A 19,319-nucleotide genomic window follows, 5' to 3' on the forward strand; every position below is an offset into this window, starting at 1 on the left:
CGCGCCCTCGCGCGGCCCCTTTCCCGCCCGGGCTGCCGCCGCCATGTTGGAAGCGGGCAAACCGGCGGCTCCCGCCGGGCGGGCGGCGCTGCCCGGGCCGGGCTGGGAAGGCGGGCGCGGGGAGAGGGCGAGGCGGGGAGGGAGCGGCGCAGGGCGGGAGGCAGCCCCGAGCCCGCGGCGAGGGGGGGAATAGGGAGGCGAAAATCGGCGGTGCCCGGATCTAAGATGGCGGCGCGCGGCTTCAGGCGGCGGGGGCGGGGCGCTACGGCGGCGCGGCGGGGCCAGCGCGCTTGGCGGGAGCGGGAGGCGCGCAGAGCGAGCGCGGCCCCGCAGCCGTTGGAGCCGCCATGCACGTCGTCAAGCGCGGTGAGGGGACGGGGGCGGCCCCGCGCCTCGGGGAGGGGGCTCAGCCCCTTCCCGGGGGGCCCCCGGCTTCTTCCCCGCTCGGGGGGAGCCCCCCGGGCTGCGGGGCGCGGTGCTGGGGAGCCCCCCCCCCCGGGCTGGGGGCTGCCTGCGCCTCACGGGGCGGGGGGCACAGGGGGGGGGGCTGGGGGGAGCTCGGCCCCAGTTTGGGGCTGGGGACCCCCAGCTCGGTGCCCCGTCTTTGGGGGGTGGCCCTGAAAATCGGGGTTTGGTCCCTGCAGAGGTTGGTGCCGGCGAGGGGGGGGTGTCGTGGCCCTGCGGGGTGGCTTTGAGGGGCTGCGAGCGCCCTGTGCCCCCCCCTGACCCTGCTCACGGCGAGGGGCGCAGCGCCCAGCACGGGCTGTGGGCAGCAGGGAGGGGGGGAGCTGGCCAACCTTCGCTTTGGGCCCTAATAGGGTCCCCAGGTGGGTTGCCCGCAGTGGTTCCCACCTGGAAGGCACCCCAGGAGGGTTGGCTCCTCCTGTGGGGTGCCCTGTGCTTAACCCGTGCTCCCCTGGCAGCGGGATCTGATGTCTTTGTAACCTCTTCCCCACCAGATGGGCGCCAGGAGCGCGTCATGTTTGACAAGATCACGTCGCGCATCCAGAAGCTGTGCTACGGGCTGAACGCCGACTTTGTGGATCCCGTGAGTCTGCCCCTTGTCCTGCCCCTGCTGGTGACCTCTGCTGAACGCCAGCAGCTGGGAGCAGACGTTGCCTGGTTATTCACCTTGGCAAAAGCCAAATGTGGCCGCCTGTGCAGGAGCCATTGGCTAATGTATTCGTAACACACTTCTTCTAACTGTGCTCTGCGTCTTTTGCTTTGTGGATGTAAAATCTGAGACTTGAGTAAGTCTCTGCTTTACCTACTGTAAGCTGCTTTGGGTAGATACCTCAAACAATGCTGAAGTGATGGAGCTTTTAGTTCTTAAAAACTGTTTGTTGCTCCAACTCAGATGTTAGGGTAGGTAGCTCACAATTTCAATCTGTAAAGCTTAAGCAAGACTATATGGAAAGTAGATCTTGATCCTCTTAAAACTAGGCGCCCTTTCTGTCAGAACTCCCATGTCATTCTAATATCCCCCCCCTTTTTTTTTTGAGCTCCATGGGACTTTGGGTGCACGTTGATCGCACCTATGCGAGCATCTCTGATCACAGCCTGTGCAGAGGATCACTACCTCATGGATGTCTGTGGGATTTTCGTGTAGATGTGCAGAACTAGCCTGTTCATTTGGAGTTGCCAACCTGGGCTCTTTGAGATGCACTGATCAGTTTTTGTGTCTTAAATTGCAACTGTAAATATTTGACATTCATTCTGTACCAAAAAGTGTAGTGCACAAAGTACGCTGCGTTGATCTCAATGACTTAAGTTGTTGGTGATGAGGACACAAGCAAGATTCTTAGGCCCCCTGACTTCAAATACCCCAGTCTTAGTAGTGAATCTTATTTTACATGGAGCACTGTATTTTTATTCATTTGGCAGTAGTAAGATCTTTCTTCCCAGAGCTGTGTTTCTCCTTTTGGATGTGGATCTTCCTGTTCCAGGTGCTTTACAAGCCAGCAATAAAAATCCTTAATGTGAAGTGCTTCCTTTCAGAGAATAAAGTTTCAAAATTACACATCCTGCTTTTGGAGGCCATTGGTGTTTCAAATGTGTGTAGCAGTCACCACCTTAGATCAGCCCTCTGTTCTGCAGTGTAGAATATTTCTTGTAGTGATCAGTGCTAATACTTGATAGAAAAGCAATAACTGCTTTTGGGTTGGCAGATACAAAAGTCTTTTCCCAGGAAATGACTGGTAGATGAGGACTAGGTTAAGTCATGAAGCAAAAGGCAGTGTATCCCTTCCAGGGTTGATTTTTTTTTTCTCTTGTTGCAAAGTTATTTTAAATATAGCACTTAAATGTCTCATCAGGCATTTTAAAGTCAAGCTTTATTTGTAGTTTTAAAACTGCCAAGCAAGTAATCTTTTAAACTGACTTTTTTTTTTTTTCCTGAGTTTTGCTGCTACTTTTTTCTAGCCTTTAAGAAAGTGTCTGCAGAGAAAAAACTTTTTAATGATTCCAGATTAATGGTTTCTTCTTTCTTTGCTCTTTCCCTGACCTCCCTCCTGCCCCAGTATCACTTGGTTTAAAATTTCGGGTGTCAGTACTTCACTGAAAGAATTCAGTGTTTTAATTTGCCTTTTTAAAATTAAACAATGTAAAAGGTACTGTTTGTAGTGGAGCTTGTCTTATACCCTAAATGGCTGAGATACCAGGATTTTTTTTAACAACAGGTAGCTGATCTGAACGATTTTCCTTTCTAGGCCCAGATCACCATGAAGGTGATTCAAGGGCTGTACAGTGGTGTCACGACAGTGGAACTGGACACGCTGGCTGCTGAAACGGCTGCAACCCTGACCACCAAGCACCCCGATTACGCTATCCTGGCAGCAAGGATTGCAGTGTCCAATCTGCACAAAGAAACTAAGAAAGTATTCAGTGGTAAGTCTGTTTGGGGGCATTTAGATAGCAATTAGTCAGAAAGGGAGTAGGAGTTTTAGAGGATATAAATATGGAAATCTTTCTTAAGCAGAAGGTACTAAGTACCCGGGCTAACTAAAAATGCCACGGAGATGAAAAACATGAGTTTTATGTGTCACTAGGAAAGTGAAATTGCCTCTTTTGCGAAAAATAGATTTCACTTAAATAGATTGATGATTTATTTCCCTATAAATAGATTGATTAAAAATGTAACTGATCGAAATTAGGATGTACCCACTGTCTCTCATTTATTGCAATTACAAATTCTATAAAAAAACATTGTAAGGCAAGTGCGTTAGCAGCTTAGTAATATTATTGAGCACGTAGAAGAAAAGTTGTATCTGCGTAGAGCTGGAAGGGGTTATTTTTGTGGATGGGTAGTCCTGCCTGTTAAATCTTTGAAAACAAATGACAAATGATATATAGATATCTATATATAGCTCTGTGGATGTACTTCCTTCTAAACCTGTTTCTGTTGTAGATGTGATGGATGACCTCTACAACTACGTAAACCCTCACAACGGGAAGCACTCACCGATGATCTCTAAAGAAACACTAGACATAGTTCTGGCCAACAAAGATGTATGTAACATTTCTCCAGTTTTGAAAATTCAGTGAACTAGTTAAGATGATGTTTTTTTCTTAAGCAAGCCATTTGTTTTATGACAAAAAGCCAATACAGAAACCGGTACAGCTGATAACTGCTCTCTTCTGGAGAGTATAAAAGAAGGTGTAGGAATTTCCTTCATGTAAGGACATTTTCTTAAATGTCCTCCTAGTCACGAACAGCATAATTAATTAATATGGGGAAAAGGGCTTTTCACTGTGGCAATCTGTTTTGTATGCACAGAAGGGAGAGAAGAGGTTTGGTGTCTGATTTCATGTTGTTCCAGGCTTGTGTTCTTATGGGGACGTCACATTCTCATTTTGATTATATCTTGTGTTTCTTGGTGTCTAGTTAACGACTTCAGTAAAATGTTGCCAACAATTGTTCACTGTACTTGGAAAAAAATTGTTAGCACTGCATTTGTTGTTTCAACCTCAGTGTTCTTCCCTGTTTTTTTTCACGACGATCTCTCTGAATAATCTGTTTCACTACATTTTTGAGGCCAGAAATACCAATATCAGCATTATATCTGAATGTGAAGCCCCCACAATCCGAATGTAAATTAAATTTTTCTCTTTATTTCCCCTCAGCGCCTGAATTCTGCTATTATCTATGACAGAGACTTCTCCTACAACTATTTTGGTTTTAAGGTAAAAGACATTATTCATGATAACACCAAAGCAGCAGTCTTAGTTGTTCTGAAGCTGGGTCTCTTGGGAGGGATGGGAATTCTTGCAAAATCATTAGATTTGAACACAAAGGGCACTGGAAGTAGCTTGGGCATTAGTGGGTTGGTGAAAACGAAGTACCTGCACAAAGCTGTTGCCTGACTTCATGAATCATGTACTTTCTTCTTGGCTGTGCTCTGTTCCCTTGGCTGCTATAATATTTTAACAGTTAGGCTCCAAGTTATTTGCAGCTGAATGTCGTTGGAAGCTTCCCAGCTCATGCTGTTCCTCAAGGAAATAATCTAATTCTTAACAACCCAAAGAAGGCATTTTTGTTTTTCGCCATTGTTTTGTGTAGCAGTTGTTCTCAGTGTGTCAGCCCACGTGTTTGTCTTCTTCCATGCTGCTGGAACATCTCCCCCACAGCCCGTCCAGTCTACTATGCCCCCACCATCTGCTCCTCCTGCTCCCCTAGTTGCCCAGTTGTTTTAGGGCACGATGCGATGGGCTTTCTGTAGGGTTAGCTGGAGGGTATTTGGCTTCTCCATAGCACTGGGTACCTGATAGTTCGTTGGCCTTAATGAATCTCTAGAAGAACTGGTGATCTTTGTGTAGAATTATGTCCAGGAGATTCTTCCATCAGCACGTGGTTTGGTGCTGTCAGGTGTGGGGGAAGCAGGCTGCAATGAGGAAACAACTCAGGTGTGTAGTGCAGAGCAGCTGCTGAAGCAGCATAGGCAGGGTGGAGAGAAGGGACCTTGAATGTGTGTGTGCTGCTATATATCAATGCCTGACATGAATTAATGAATTAGTGCTGCAATTTATTAGGCACAAGCTTAAAAGGCATCTGCTCAAACTGTAGGGGCTTACCATATGTGTCATTTGGTGTGTTCATCACCCGGCACAGCAGATTGTGGTACAGGTTGTCTAGAAATCATTATCATAGTATAATTAATGACACGGAGAGGTGGCGTTGTGGAGAACAAGCCCTCCCTTGCCATCTAGCCTCAGTTCACTGTGGATTGAAAGGTGGTGTTGAACCTTGCTGCTCCATGCTACCTAATCCACTCCATAATCCAAAGCAGAGTCCTCAGTGTTAGAATCTTACAGTGGACTTCTGGTTTTGGTTATTAGTCACTTAACATCCTTTGTCATTAACAAGATGAGGAGTTGAGCGTAGGGTTGGTGCCTCTGTTGAAACCTGGGGTAAGAAGCAGGAAGATGGTTGAGGTTGGAGCTTTCTGTATTAACAGGATTTCTTAAATTTAAATTTGAATGACTGCTAACATGCACTCTCTCTTTTTAAAGACTTTAGAACGCTCCTACTTGCTGAAAATCAACTCAAAAGGTAAGAACCGTCTCTGTCAACTTAAAGTGTTAGTTAAAAGTCAAGGCCATGGCTCAGAGCAAGGGTTGAGGAGGCAGATAACCTACCTCATAGAGCAGTCCAGCAAAACTGTTGAGTACTGGCTTAAAAAAGATAGCAATCAAGTGACATGTTCGTAGTAGGTGTTCTCTGTACATGTGCAGCATCTCTTAGCTGAGAGTCGAGTGCCTGTCTGGTGGCATTGGTGTGCTTACTTGAACAACAGGTGGTCACTAATGAGCAGCACGGTGGCAAGTTTACCTGGCTGTTCCAGATAATGTTGGTGACCTGGGCACAGGTGCTTCACCTGTCTCTTACAGAGACCCCAGTGCTTTGAAAGCTGCTCCTTGCCTAGGGTGTAGAAGATGAAGGATTTTTTGTCTTGCAGCCTGTTCCATAATGCTAGGCACTTCCTAATAAATTTAAGTTAGAGCTACTGTGCTGTCACTGCCAGTTAGTGCAGGCATTTAGCCTGAAAATCCTAGGATGTAAAAGAGTGAGAGGTTAACTATAATGTAGTATAGAGAGCAACTGGATGCTGGATTGCTGGTTGTGTTTTAACTGTTCCCCGTGAGTACAGCTGAGCATTGGATCAGGTTGTTGGGAGGGGTTATCCAGTCCCAGTCCTAGAGTTTTCAAGACCCAACTGGATAAAGTCCTGAGCAAACTGGTCCAGTCCTCTTAGCTGACTCTTCTTTGAGCAGAAGATTGTACTAGAGGCTTCCCGAGCTTCCTTTCAACCTGAACTATTCTGCGATTCTATGAAAACTCTGGCTCTCAAGTGGCCCATTGTATCTTACTACCACCACCTCTCCTGTCTGTACTAATTGTAAACATCACACTGACATTCTTTTCTTCCTTTTGCTTTTTTGTGTCTAGTCGCCGAGCGTCCTCAACATATGTTGATGAGGGTGTCGGTGGGAATCCACAAAAATGATATCGATGCCGCAATCGAAACTTACAATCTTCTGTCTGAGAGGTGGTTTACCCATGCCTCACCCACGTTGTTCAACGCGGGCACCAACCGGCCTCAGCTGTCCAGGTACCTGTGGCTTTCAAGCATGCTTAATGCAGAACGGGAGGAAGATGAGGTTTTGGTGATTGGATCTGTCCAAATGAAGTGCTGTCACAACTTCTGAATCTAGTAGCTGTGTTTCTGTGATTGTTCTATGAAGTTTTGAGAAGCTGTTGTCAAATTTAACTTGATATCTAGTGTAGTCTCTGGGGAAAAAACAGATGTGTCATTAGCTTCTCAAGCTAATGGAAGCGGCTGTCTTCTATTTCAGAGCTGCTTACATACATAGTCTTTTGTTGGTTAAAAAATGACTCCTGGTAATTGTTTTTTTTTTTTAAATATGCTAAAACATTCCTCACAGTAGCAAGCATAACTGTTATGAAGTAGATCTGATTTTAAAAACGCTTTGCTTTGATAACAGAAGTGTCAGTAATAGAACTACTATTTGTGATGTTTTCTAAAACTATCTTTTATTCCACGATGCAGTCTATGGTTTTGCTTCATTTTTTGCTTGGCATAGCATGTTAAATACACAGTTTTTGCCATTGTTTTTCTGCAGCCTTGGTACAATACTTAGTGATTTTTTATTTTTTATTTTTTTAATCTTTTTATGCTAAAGCTGTTTGTTTTCACTAGTTGCTTCCTGCTGTGCATGAAGGATGACAGCATTGAGGGAATCTATGACACTCTCAAGCAGTGTGCGCTGATCTCAAAGTCTGCTGGTGGGATTGGCCTTGCTGTGAGCTGTATCCGAGCCACGGGCAGCTACATTGCTGGGGTGAGTGTGCGGGCGGCGTACCCAGCAGAGATTAACCTTCTGGGTTCAGGAAAGGGCTGTACTTAGCTGCCAGATCAGCATGGCTTCTACCAGCACTGCTGTCACTGTAGCACAGCAGTTAGTCCAGCTCTGTAGTCGTGCCTTTCAGTATGCCCTGAAATGAGAAGGTTGGTTTTCCTTGGTTTTCCTTGGTTTTCCTTGGTTTCCTAATACAAGTCCTTCCAAAAAGTGGATCAGATCTCATTCCAGTGCTTATCAGGCAATTCCAACTTATTTATATATCAGCAGCCTAGGAAAATGCCTACAGGCTAATGCATTGGCCCTCTTTTTGTAAGCTTAACTGCTTAAGATGATCTGTGGATGCATGTGTTTATTTATTTATTCCTTTTTGTCACCATGTATGTAACCTCTGCAAGCCTTTAGATTGCATTATGTCGATGAATTAAGTTCAGATGGTGCATTTTTTACTTCAAGAGAGGAGTGTGGGGGAGGATGGTGGTGTTACCAAAGCCCTGATTGAGGTGGTCAGGTGCTTGCTTTCAGGATGAGTTTGTCTGACCGCCGAAATACATACACAGCTGTACAGAAATGCAGGCCAGCTCTCGGGCAGTTGCTTTTCAGTAACAACAATTTTCCTGTGCCTGTGCAGACAAATGGAAATTCTAATGGACTCGTTCCAATGCTGAGGGTCTACAACAACACTGCTCGCTACGTGGACCAAGGCGGTAACAAGGTATTGGCTTAGCCTTAAATTGGGGTGAGGGGGTTGACCCAGGTCAGAAGGAGACCACATCTGTGAAAGATTGAACCAGTAGCATCAATGTGGTGGTAGGAGACATGTAATTACAAAAAGGATTCCCTTCCCTTGTTTCTAGTCTGGTGTTCTCCATTCACCATGCATTTTATTGTGTAGGTATACATCTGCTGTATGATGTGTACACGTTAGTTCAGCCTCTTGCAGTGGCTATCAGTCACTCTTTGTATGCCCTTAATTGAATTAAGACTGTAAGACTGTAGAAAGATTTTTGTTCTGTATTCTTTATATTCAGATAGTCCAGAGGTCAGTGGGGGCATGACTCAATACGTAAATCTAAGACTTGTCAAGCTCCTGTTGACACAGAAGGTATTTTTAGTGTGGGATCATTTTTATTAAGAATCTGGAGCTAGTAGCATGACCTAGTTCCAGTAAGTGAGAGCAAGAGTAATGTAAAAAAGGATATTGAAATTACCTTAACAAGACTATAAAACTAAGTTCTAGTTAGTTCAGGGCATTTTGTTCAGTCAGCAGCACTGTGGGGAATATTTTCAAGGGCCATTTGTTCTGATCCTGACTATATTTTATGTATCAGAGACCTGGAGCTTTTGCCATCTACCTGGAGCCTTGGCATCTGGACATCTTTGAGTTTCTTGACTTAAAGAAGAACACTGGGAAAGAAGAGCAGCGTGCCAGAGACCTTTTCTTTGCCCTCTGGATTCCTGATCTCTTCATGAAGAGAGTTGAAACCAACCAGGTAAGAAGCTTGATTGGTGTGGGAGAGGTCTGTTAATGGAGAAGCGTGGAGTTTGCAAGTGCTGTGGAGCTGGCTTCCTAGCAGCAGTGGAACTTGCCTTCTATCATGCTTTGCTTCATGGTTTAATCTTGCAGCCCATGACTGATATACCATTATGCTAAATTTTTAGTCTGGAGTACTCTGAAAGCATCAAAATCTTCTCAGTAAATGGATCTTTGTGTGACTGCTTGAAAATGGGTTATATTTAATAATTACTCATTTCAGAATTAAAAAATCAGTTTGATCATAAATATTCATATAATTGATTTTTAAATAAACCATACTACTCAAACACTTTCCCTATGTCTGCTGGAAGAGTTGGTTCCTACTTTTTAAGGATAGGAACTGTGAGTTTTTGTGTTTCTGTTTACAACAGGATCTGCTGCTAAAGTTGGATGTGTTAATTAAAACTTAATTAGCAGATTTTCTCTGAGTATTTTTTTCTTCTTACAGGACTGGTCCTTAATGTGTCCAAATGAGTGTCCTGGCCTAGATGAGGTGTGGGGAGAGGAATTTGAGAAACTGTATGAGAGGTAAGAAAAGTGGCAGTCATCCATTTAGGGAACGGCCCTCATGTGGTCTATGGGAGCCAAGGCACAGGTTTGTGGTGTTGGCTTCTAAGTGATCACTGCGTTGAATTATCAGGTTGATAAATGGACAAAGACTGGGATGTCTGGTTACCGTTTGCTTCAAACTGCAAACTGCTTAACATAGAACTATGTATGAAAGGTTATTTTAGAGGAAATTTCTGCAATGATTCCTGCTGAAAGCGGTTGGTGGCTTTCTTTTGAGCTAGTTGTGTAGGGTGCTGTAGTGAAAGCTTTCTGTTTCCTTTAAAAATGAATTCACACAGTTCAGACATGAATGGAGCCTTGCCCTCCTGGGAACCTGCTGTTAAGAATGATTGATTCCAGTTTTTGGAGAGTGGGGGTTGATAAGCAACGTGTGCCCTGTTGCAGTTACGAGAAGCAAGGCCGTGTCCGCAGAGTGGTGAAGGCCCAGCAGCTCTGGTACGCCATCATCGAATCCCAGACAGAGACTGGCACACCTTACATGCTGTACAAGGACTCTTGCAACCGGAAGAGCAATCAGCAGAATTTGGGGACCATCAAATGCAGCAACCTGTGCACAGAAATAGTGGAGTATACCAGCAAAGATGAGGTGAGTGGAGACAAGGAACTTGCAGCATTTAGGAAAGGTGTGACTGTGCCTGCACAGCTTTTTAGAATATGTCTCACTTGTAGCTGGGGAAGGGAACAGGTGGCTAAGAAAACTGAGGATTTTCTGACTTGAGTGCTTACAGCACTTCTACTAAGTCTGTGTGTGGCGGTTTCCCTTCCTTTCCAAGTCCTGTGGAGGATTTGGTATAAAAGAAGATACCCATCAAAGCAAAACTCTGGCATCTTGATAGAGAAGTGAGCTCTTTGGCTTCTAGGAAGCTGATATAAGCATCTTTTATGCTGAAGGTTTAGTAAAACTGTACCTCTCTGAGCTCCAGACTTGCAGTTCAGTCATAATTCTCCCTTGAGTTCCCTGTCTCATCTGGGTGCTCTACAGATGTACTATGTTTGGATTGCAGCATTGATAACAAAGGTGAAGAAAGAACATAGAAATGTGTTAGTGCTAATACAGCATGGCACATTTTGAGTGCAAAAAAGCTCTTGGGACTATTAAAACTGAAAGAGTAAGTTTCTGCTGCCTGAGCCAGTAGTGGTTCTTTAGCTTACGCTCCTTGACATACTCATAAAATCCTGAGTACTCTAGAGGAGACAGAGCCATCTTGCCTGTCTGTGCTGCACAAGAAACCTTAGCCAACTTGTTTCAGTTCTCCTGGGTCTGGAAATAATGTGAGTGTTAAAAAATAATGAAAATAATGCCGTAATATATTCTGGGTCTAATGGAGATCAGTTGCTGATTTTGATACCACAAGAAGTGGTAAGGCCTAAGTTCTGGAAGGGAAGCTTACAGGCAGCAGGGCTGACCAGGACAGAGAACTGAATTTTTATGGTGATATTGATATCTACTAAATCTTTTTCAATTGTTGTTAACCTTTTTGCAGCTTGTAAAAAAGCATAGAAATGAGGAGTGTATTTTTCCATCCTTGTAGCTTGCTTGGTTCTTTGTTTCTGTATAGTTTGGATAGAGAGCATGCTCTGGGATTGAGAGAGTGTGTATTTTGCGTGAGGTGTTGGCTGGCATGACAGTTTTTACTGTGCTTTTTTCCACAGGTTGCAGTTTGTAACTTGGCCTCTATAGCCCTGAATATGTATGTCACTTCAGAGCATACGTATGATTTCAAGAAGCTAGCTGAAGTCACTAAAGTTATTGTCCGAAACCTGAACAAAATCATTGATATCAACTACTACCCTGTGCCAGAGGTGAGTGCTGTGCTGCGGCTGAAGGTGTGCCACGAGTCTGGTGACAAAGGGCCTGTTGTTCTCTAGCAATCCCAGTTCAGTCTTGGGCAGAAGGAATCAGTGAGGGGTTTTGTAAACCTGTTTAGGCTAGTTGTTGGGAGTTCTATTAACTAACCGTTTGCAGATGTGAGCTGTTGTTAGTGGCTTCTTAAGTTTCAACCTGGAGCGCTTCCCTAGCAAAGCAGTTGGAGAAGAATCCTCCCCTTGAGATGGTTTGGAGGTTGGATTTCTTTTCATATGAGTGGATTTCCATAAAGCACAGAACAGCACTAGACACAGAGTGGAAAGCAGAGCAGAGGGAATGATCCTGGAAAGATACCAAGAAGGTGTAACTCAATCTTGAAATGTTGGCTTTGTGTATTTTTGGTAGAGTGTACACGCATTTGTCTGGAAAGAAAGTGGAGAGAGTGTTGGGAATTGTGGATGGGGAATGGGAGCAAAGTTCTTTGCATTGCAACAAAGCCACAAGGCAAGCAGCAGAGGAGGAAATAAGCAAATACTCAAGTTTGAGGCCAAACCTAATGAGGATTAGTTTTTTCAAGCATGTATAATTAGAACGCTCGAGTTCAAAAGCCTTTGTGGGCTTGTTTTTCAAGAAGTGTTCATTTCTAAATCATGCTTCCCTTTGTGTGTCAAGTTGAGCAATTAGAATTAGTGATCACTTCAAACACTTAATGTTGGTCCTTAAATTTGTGCCCTACAAAATAGCTAACAGTGGGAAACTGGGCAGAACTGGAAGCTGGGATGTTGCAGCAGAATACAAATTAAGTCAGAGGTAGACGGTCTAATTTCCTTCCAGAGGTCCTTTCCAGTTTAACTTATTCTATGATTCTGTGTAGCGCTGCTCAAGTAATTATTCTTTTTGCAGGCTGAACGCTCCAACAGACGCCATCGTCCCATTGGCATCGGTGTGCAGGGTTTGGCAGATGCTTTCATTCTGATGAGATACCCCTTTGAAAGTCCGGAGGCCCAGCGCTTGAACCAGCAGATTTTTGAGACCATTTATTACGGTGCTTTGGAAGCCAGCTGTGAACTTGCGGAGGAGCAAGGACCGTATGAAACATACGAGGGTTCTCCTGTCAGCAAAGGAGTAAGTACCAGGAACTGTCTTGTGTCAGGGACAGATCTGTGAAAAGCAAGTAATGTGGTTGTGCCTGGTCATCGATACAGGAGAATTATGATTAAAACACATTATTATAATAATATATGCTGATAATATTGCATCAACGTAAAGGATGCTAGAGTTCCTTCCATCATTTGGCTTTTTAAGTGTGTTAAGAAATATATAATTTAAACTGAGGTGCAGAGAACAATAAAAGGAAGATTCAGCTTGTACTGGCTCTCCCCTTTAGCATGATTAAAACATTGAGTGTTTGTAAGATTATGGTACAGGAGCTTGGCTGAGGCTCAACTGTAGTGGATAGTTAACAGGAATAACAGGTTGATTTGTAATGTGATTTATAAAATCTGGAGAAAAGAGCACCCTAATTTGTACCACTCTTGTGTTCTTCAGATTCTTCAGTATGACATGTGGAATGTCACCCCGTCTGATCTTTGGGATTGGAAGGCTTTAAAGGAGAAGATTGCTAAGTGAGTATTCTTGCACAGTTTGTATTAAATGTAAATTGCATTTGATATGTTATGACTGATTTGAAAACAAAAGAGGTCACATAGAAAAATGGCCCTGTGTTTTCTTTTATTTTTCCCCCTCAGTAGATCTTTCTTCAAATCTTTTTTGTAGTTTTTTTTTGTTTGCTTTTTATTCTTACATGCCAAAGTGAGTCCATCCCATAGATTCTGTTTTAGCTGAGCTCTTGTTTCATCTTGGATGCATCAGCCGAATGGTTTGTGTTCCAGTTAAACAAATGTAGTGGTGAGACAGAGTCAGCCAGGCTTGGAAGCTGTTTCCTCAGCTGACAGGGCAAAGCAGCTGAGCCTTGAATGTCCTGAAGACAGCAACTGTTGAAGTGTGAAGTCACTGTAATGAATTTATTCAGTTTACATGGGTTTAGTTTTCAAATGTAGTAAATCTGTCTGCTGTCTTGCGTATGGGGAGGCTTTTTATGGGCTGCTTGTTTTGTTTTTGCCTGAGCACTGCAGAGTTGTGTGCCTGACAGATTTTTTTCTATGCACCCTTTTGCATGACTAAATAATTTGGAAAAGCCTGGTTAAAGATGAAAATAGCTAAGACTTGAGTTAAGCTTCTGTATTGACCCACATTGCAAGCTTAGTGGAACTTCTGTTTTTTACTGCAGCTAGTGAGAGATTTTTCAGGTTACTTCAGGAAGGTAAGATTTCTGTATGTGTGAGCTTGAGAGTTCCTTCTTTGGCTCTCTTAGTTCTGTGCAGACAGTCTCTAAACTATTATTCTTGGGCCTTTTCTGTCTTGTCTCACTTGGTTGAAACTTTCCAACTCTTGACTATCGTTGCTAGGTATGGTGTCAGAAACAGCCTTCTCATTTCTCCCATGCCAACTGCTTCTACTGCTCAGATCTTGGGCAATAACGAATCCATTGAGCCCTACACCAGTAACATCTACACGCGCAGAGTCCTTTCAGGAGAGTTTCAGGTAAGCACTTGAAGCAGGTGTGGCAGAGAGCTTTTCTGTAGTCTTACTTCTGATAACTTTCACTGTTTAGAAAGACAAGATGGATGCTGTGCACTTGATTACTTAATTCAGTTGGATGTTTACGTTGAAGGCCAGAATTGTTAAGGAAAACATCTAACCAGCATGTCTGCACTGTTTTTACTGCCAGGGAATATGCAAAATTTTAGAGAAGTGTTACTCTTCTCTGGAAAAATAAACAAAACACAACACTCTGTAAGACCTTGACATTGCCTGCAGGAATAATTTGCTAATGATGAGTGAAATTAATGAAGATACATGCATGCTCTGGGAAGAGTAACTGAGACCACAGTGCTGCTTTGTGCAGTTCTGAGGAAACAGCTGTGTGTAAAGCACTGAGCAGATCTGTGAAGAGGTTATGTGAAAGCTGTACAGATGCAGAGCTATCTGTCGTGTATGAAAGAGTATGAAACAACTAGAGTTCTGGAGGCAGGAGTTAACAAAGAGCTCTAGGTGGGACAGAGGCAACACATAACTGTTAGGGAGGTCTGGTCTGTCCCCCTGGGATGTCCCCTCTTCAAAGCACTCCATTTCCTCCTGACAGCAGGATCAAATCAGGCCCGTGTGATCAGAACAACAGGTTTATTATCCTGCTCTGCTGTGTGGGTCAGGTGCAGGGCTGCTGGACAGGTACCCCCAAACAGTTCCAGCAAGCAAAAGTTTGTTGTTATTTTCCTCCCAAATAAACAGCCTGCACATATTTTGTTCTTTGCCCTTCTGACCCCAGTCTTGCTGATTTTTTACACCCTTATTTAGTAATTCAGTAATTCAGGTTGTGGTCAGTAGCCCTGGTAAGCCAAGACCTCTCATTTTCATATCTTTTGTCGTTCCTCACGCAGGGGAGTTCCATACACTCTCCTTTCACATCTGTAATGTCCAGAAGCTTCTCCCATTGCTGCCTTGCTAGTTTAGCTCCATCCTGGGGTCAGCCAAGCATTGCAGACAGCCTTCTGTTGTCAGCAGAGGCCAGCAGCTTCTCACGTTTGTTACCTGTTACTTTAACTTCAGGACTAGTCTGGCCGTTTGCATGCATACCTCAGTGCTAACGGAAGAGTGAAAGTTTGTCAGTCTGGAACAAGGTCTTGTTTATCTATTGAAAAACGTGAATGTTGGTGTGGATTTCTGTACTGCAAGGCAGGGCGTTTGCCTTCTCAGAATATATCAGTGCTTTTGTTCTTTGGCCTTTGCTCTTCACAGGTGGTGAATCCGCACTTGTTGAAAGATCTCACAGAGAGGGGCCTGTGGAATGAGGAGATGAAAAACCAAATCATCGCCCACAATGGCTCTATCCAGGTATGCATGAGAAGCTAGGAGAATGGCACCGGGATTCCTGCCTGTCTGAGGGCTGATTTCCACACAATGGTCTGCTCTATATGAGTGACTCAGCTAACATGGGGAATAAAAGCTATAGTTGGGAGCATTTCTGTTAGAAATATGAGGGAATGTGTCTGATCTCAGTGGTAATTTGTTCCTGCTGGAGCCTGCCCATATAATAGGGAATTCCAAGGGAAATATGCTACTAATTACTACGAGGACAAGTACAGAGTTGGGCTGCTTTACTTCATGCAGATTCTGCAAATGTTTGGATTCCCATTTGTCCTACAGATTGTAAAGGGGTAATTATGTAGCAGGGAGTTGGCTTGAGACAGGAGCCAAGTATATGACATCCAGATCTGGAAGGTGTGTGTAGAAGAGCCTGTGTGGAACGAAGCATTTATGCTCTGCTGTTTGAAATGCTGCTGTGACTGTTGTGCTTGGAGTCATGCATGCTAAAAAAAAAAAAAAAAAAAGCACGTCCTACTTGTCAGGAAGTGTGGAGGGTACCAGCTGCTGGATGGCTTTTTGTAAGACCTCATAACTATTTAGGACAAAACATTAATGTCCTATCTGGAAACGTTTATTTCCCCTTGAATTCCCCAGAATAAACCATCCTGTTAGAGCTAGTACTGTTTCCTTATGCTTGGGTGCTTTCAGATGCAGGATATTTGGGTTCAGTGATGGAGTTCAGGTGCAAGAAGCCTTAGTCCTAGTCTGGTGAAATCAGCAATTCATGAAGATTTTGTATAATGTGACCATTTGGGCAGTCACTGGTTACACTACACTGGAAAACTCTTCCCATTTCTTTTAGAATATATCTGAGATTCCTGATGACTTGAAGCAACTCTATAAGACGGTGTGGGAGATCTCCCAGAAAACTATCCTCAAGATGGCAGCAGACAGAGGAGCTTTCATTGATCAGAGCCAGTCTCTCAACATTCACATTGCAGAACCCAACTACGGCAAGCTGACCAGCATGCATTTCTATGGGTGGAAGCAGGTATCGGAGAGGGGCAGGCTGGGGGGGCTTGTTCGGAACAGATAGCAAATAGGGTTTGATAAGTTCTTTCATGAAAAGTTGGTCTTGCTGATTCTTAGAAGGGTAAACGGCCATCTCCTTCCAAGAATCCGGTGTTACTGGTGGAATATCTCTCTGGGCAATAAAGCTGCAGATGCCTGTGGCACTGCTCCCACTAATTGTCTGCCAGACATCGCTGTGAGGCAAGCACAGCGGTGTGGCCGAGGAAGGTCAGGTCCAGCAGTTCAGAGGTTGGCTGTGTTGCATGCCAGCCCATTCCAGCTCTTACATTCACGCTCTTGCTCTGCAGGGTCTGAAGACTGGCATGTACTACCTAAGGACAAAGCCAGCTGCTAACCCCATCCAGTTCACGCTGAACAAAGAGAAGCTCAGGGAGCGGGAGAAGGCCTCCAAGGAAGAGGAAGAAAAGGAAAGGAACAAAGCAGCCATGGTGTGCTCCCTGGAGAACCGGGATGAGTGCATGATGTGTGGCTCCTAACAGATCAGCCCTGCAGCACCAGCAAAGCCATTCCACCTGGTGTGATTCCTTCTAAGATAGGTGCATCTAGTGTAACGTCAGCATGTAGGGGCTTGCTGGAGCTGTGGCAAGAGGGGGGGGATCACTGTAGTGTATTGTAGCTTCCCCATCCTTGAATTGGGGGTTGGTGCACAGGTTGGTGCCTGGATAGAATGCATAAGAAGTTTGTATATTGCTTTTGTAGCTGGGCTTACGGGAAACTTAAGTGCTCTTGCATGGTCTTACGTTGAACCCTATAGGCAGGACGCTTCCTGAACAGATGGGGAAAGTTCTAATGCCACTTACCTTAAAGGCCTGTCCTTGGGACTTCAGATAATTGTTTTCCTTTACTAAAGTCTCTCACTTGTGTCTTCAGAGAAAGAAGTGGACCTGACTCTTATGGTCTCCTTTGCTGTGATAAGACAGCACGAAAATAGCCCTATGGTAGCTGTGATGTACGCCTGCTCTGCAGGCTGCCATGGCAAAGGAGCAATTTACGTTAGGCTTATCCAGATGGTGTGTTCACAACTGCCAGGACCTTCTCCCACCGCTTCTTGCTCTCCTTGTGCCTTCCTCTTCCCTTTCCAAAAATATTTTTGAAGGTGCAAGAATGGTGGTGGGTGCCTTACCACCTGGAGGCTTCATTTCCTCCACCCAGCCTGACAGGATGGGCATTGCTCTCATGTTAAATCCTCCTTTTTGTCTCTGACCAGGAAATGGCAGAACTGCCGCAGTGTGTTCTGTTCTGTGTTAAAAACCCTCTCTAATTTATCATTCGGTTTACTGGTCATAGAATTCTGTGTTGTCCAAGTGCACACACCATCTTTTTTTTGAAGAGCTGCATTTGTCCACCCCAGCTAGTTGTTCAAACTTTTGGAAATGCGTTTTTATTTCCCTGTGTACTTAATCCCCCGCTCTAATGCGATGGGGCTTCATCACCCAGTTCTTAAATATTTATTGAATTCATGTACCATACAACTAACCCTTTAATCCAGCCAAACTCAATAAAATGTGGAATGTCAGAGGAATGAACAGCGGTATCTTGGGAACATATTTTTTTTTATTAAAAGTGAACTGTAGCAGCTGGAGACTTGAGCCTTGTTTGTGAGCCCTGCACTTACTGCCCGCAGTTCCTCGTACAGAACCGCCTGCAGGCTGTTGGGTGATACGAGGCATGTGAACAGAATCCTGTTTGCTGGGGCAATGCTGCTGAACTCAGTAGGGCATCTGTGTCACTTTGCAGATCTGGCCGTAAGGTAAACACAGGTAAGGGTCTGAAATAGTCATGGAATCATAGAAGGGCTCAGGTTGGAAGGGACCTCAAGGATCATCCAGTTCTGATTCTCCTGCCATGGGCAGGGACACCTCCCACCAGATCAGGTTGTTCAGGGCCTCATCCAGCCTGGCCCTGAACACCTCCAGGGATGGGGCATCCACAGCTTCTCTGGGCAACCTGTGCCAGTGCCTCACCACCCTCTGAGTGAAATATTTCCTGCTAACATCTAACCTAAATCTCCCCGTATTTTAGTTTACAGGACTAGGGGAATGGTTTTAATTAGTTGCTCCCCATCTTTTTTATAAGCCCCCTTTAAGTACTGAAAAGCTGCAATGAGGTCACCTCGGAGCCTTCTCTTTAGGCTGAAGACCTCCAGCTCTCTCAGCCTTTCTTTACAGGAGAGGTGCTCCAGACCTCACCAGTTTTGTGGCTCTCCTCTGGACCTGTTGTAACACATCTGTGTTTCAGTAATGTGCAGGGCAGGTAGGCTGAGTTCACAGGGCAGGTTTGTAACTGTGCCAGAGGTAAGGTTTGAACTCTCGTGTCTTGTTTTTCTAGTACTTGCCCTATTTCTTCTGCTTTCAGAAGAAATATAAGAGGAACCTCTTATAAGGCACCACTGAAAATCAGAGAATTGTTAAGGTTGGGAAAGACCTTCAAGATCATCTTGCGGGATCATCAAGATTGTCAAGTGGGATGACCGTGAGCCAGCACTGTGCCCTTGTGGCCAAGAAGGCTGATGGCATCCTGGGGGGTTTCAGCAGGGCTGTGCTTAGTAGGTCGAGAGAGGTTCTCCCCCTCTACTCTGCTGTGGTGGGACCACATCTGGAATACTGCATCCAGTTCTGGGCCCCTCAGTTCAAGGACAGGGAGCTGCTTGAGAGTCCAGCGCAGAGCCATGAGGATGATTTTCTTTCAAGGGATCTTTCAAGGTCCCTTCCAACCCCTAACATTCTGTGATTCTGTGACTGATCTGCTCCAACCACCCCTTACCACCAAGCCCTGTCCCCAAGCACCACGTCCAACCTCTCCTTGAACACCCCCAGGGACGGGGACTCCCCCACCTCCCTGGGCAACCCGTCCCAAGGCCTGACCGCTCTTGCTGAGCAGAAATGTCTCCTCATTGCCAACCTGAGCCTCCCCTGGCACAACTCGAGGCCGTTCCCTCTGCTCCTGGCCCTGGTTCCCTGTGAGCAGAGGCTCCAGGGCCTCGATGTCCTTCTGGGAGTGAGGGGCCCA

General features: G+C 45.0%; 1 protein-coding gene across 1 annotated transcript; it reads left to right on the forward strand.

Annotated features, from left to right (window-relative positions):
* Positions 1–292: 292 nt before the first annotated feature.
* Positions 293–17,886, forward strand: RRM1 (ribonucleotide reductase catalytic subunit M1). Its single transcript, XM_032196236.1, has 19 exons — positions 293–366; positions 960–1,048; positions 2,709–2,886; positions 3,407–3,507; positions 4,123–4,182; positions 5,509–5,548; positions 6,446–6,608; positions 7,218–7,359; positions 8,009–8,092; positions 8,709–8,870; positions 9,363–9,442; positions 9,869–10,070; positions 11,138–11,287; positions 12,195–12,416; positions 12,840–12,916; positions 13,760–13,895; positions 15,150–15,245; positions 16,081–16,269; positions 16,598–17,886. The coding sequence occupies exons 1-19, from the start codon at positions 348–350 to the stop codon at positions 16,784–16,786; spliced, it is 2,379 nt and encodes a 792-aa protein (XP_032052127.1). The 5' UTR covers positions 293–347; the 3' UTR covers positions 16,787–17,886.
* Positions 17,887–19,319: the final 1,433 nt, after the last annotated feature.

This window comes from Aythya fuligula, chromosome 1 (genome assembly GCF_009819795.1).
Source record: "Aythya fuligula isolate bAytFul2 chromosome 1, bAytFul2.pri, whole genome shotgun sequence".
NCBI lineage: Eukaryota > Metazoa > Chordata > Aves > Anseriformes > Anatidae > Aythya > Aythya fuligula.

Bases quoted from the DNA above. Each gene is read 5' to 3' on its own strand.
- RRM1 (XM_032196236.1), top strand. The intron at 8,093-8,708 runs GTATTGGCTTAG...TTTATGTATCAG, and splicing joins TGGACCAAGGCGGTAACAAG to AGACCTGGAGCTTTTGCCAT. The intron at 12,417-12,839 runs GTAAGTACCAGG...TGTGTTCTTCAG, and splicing joins GTTCTCCTGTCAGCAAAGGA to ATTCTTCAGTATGACATGTG.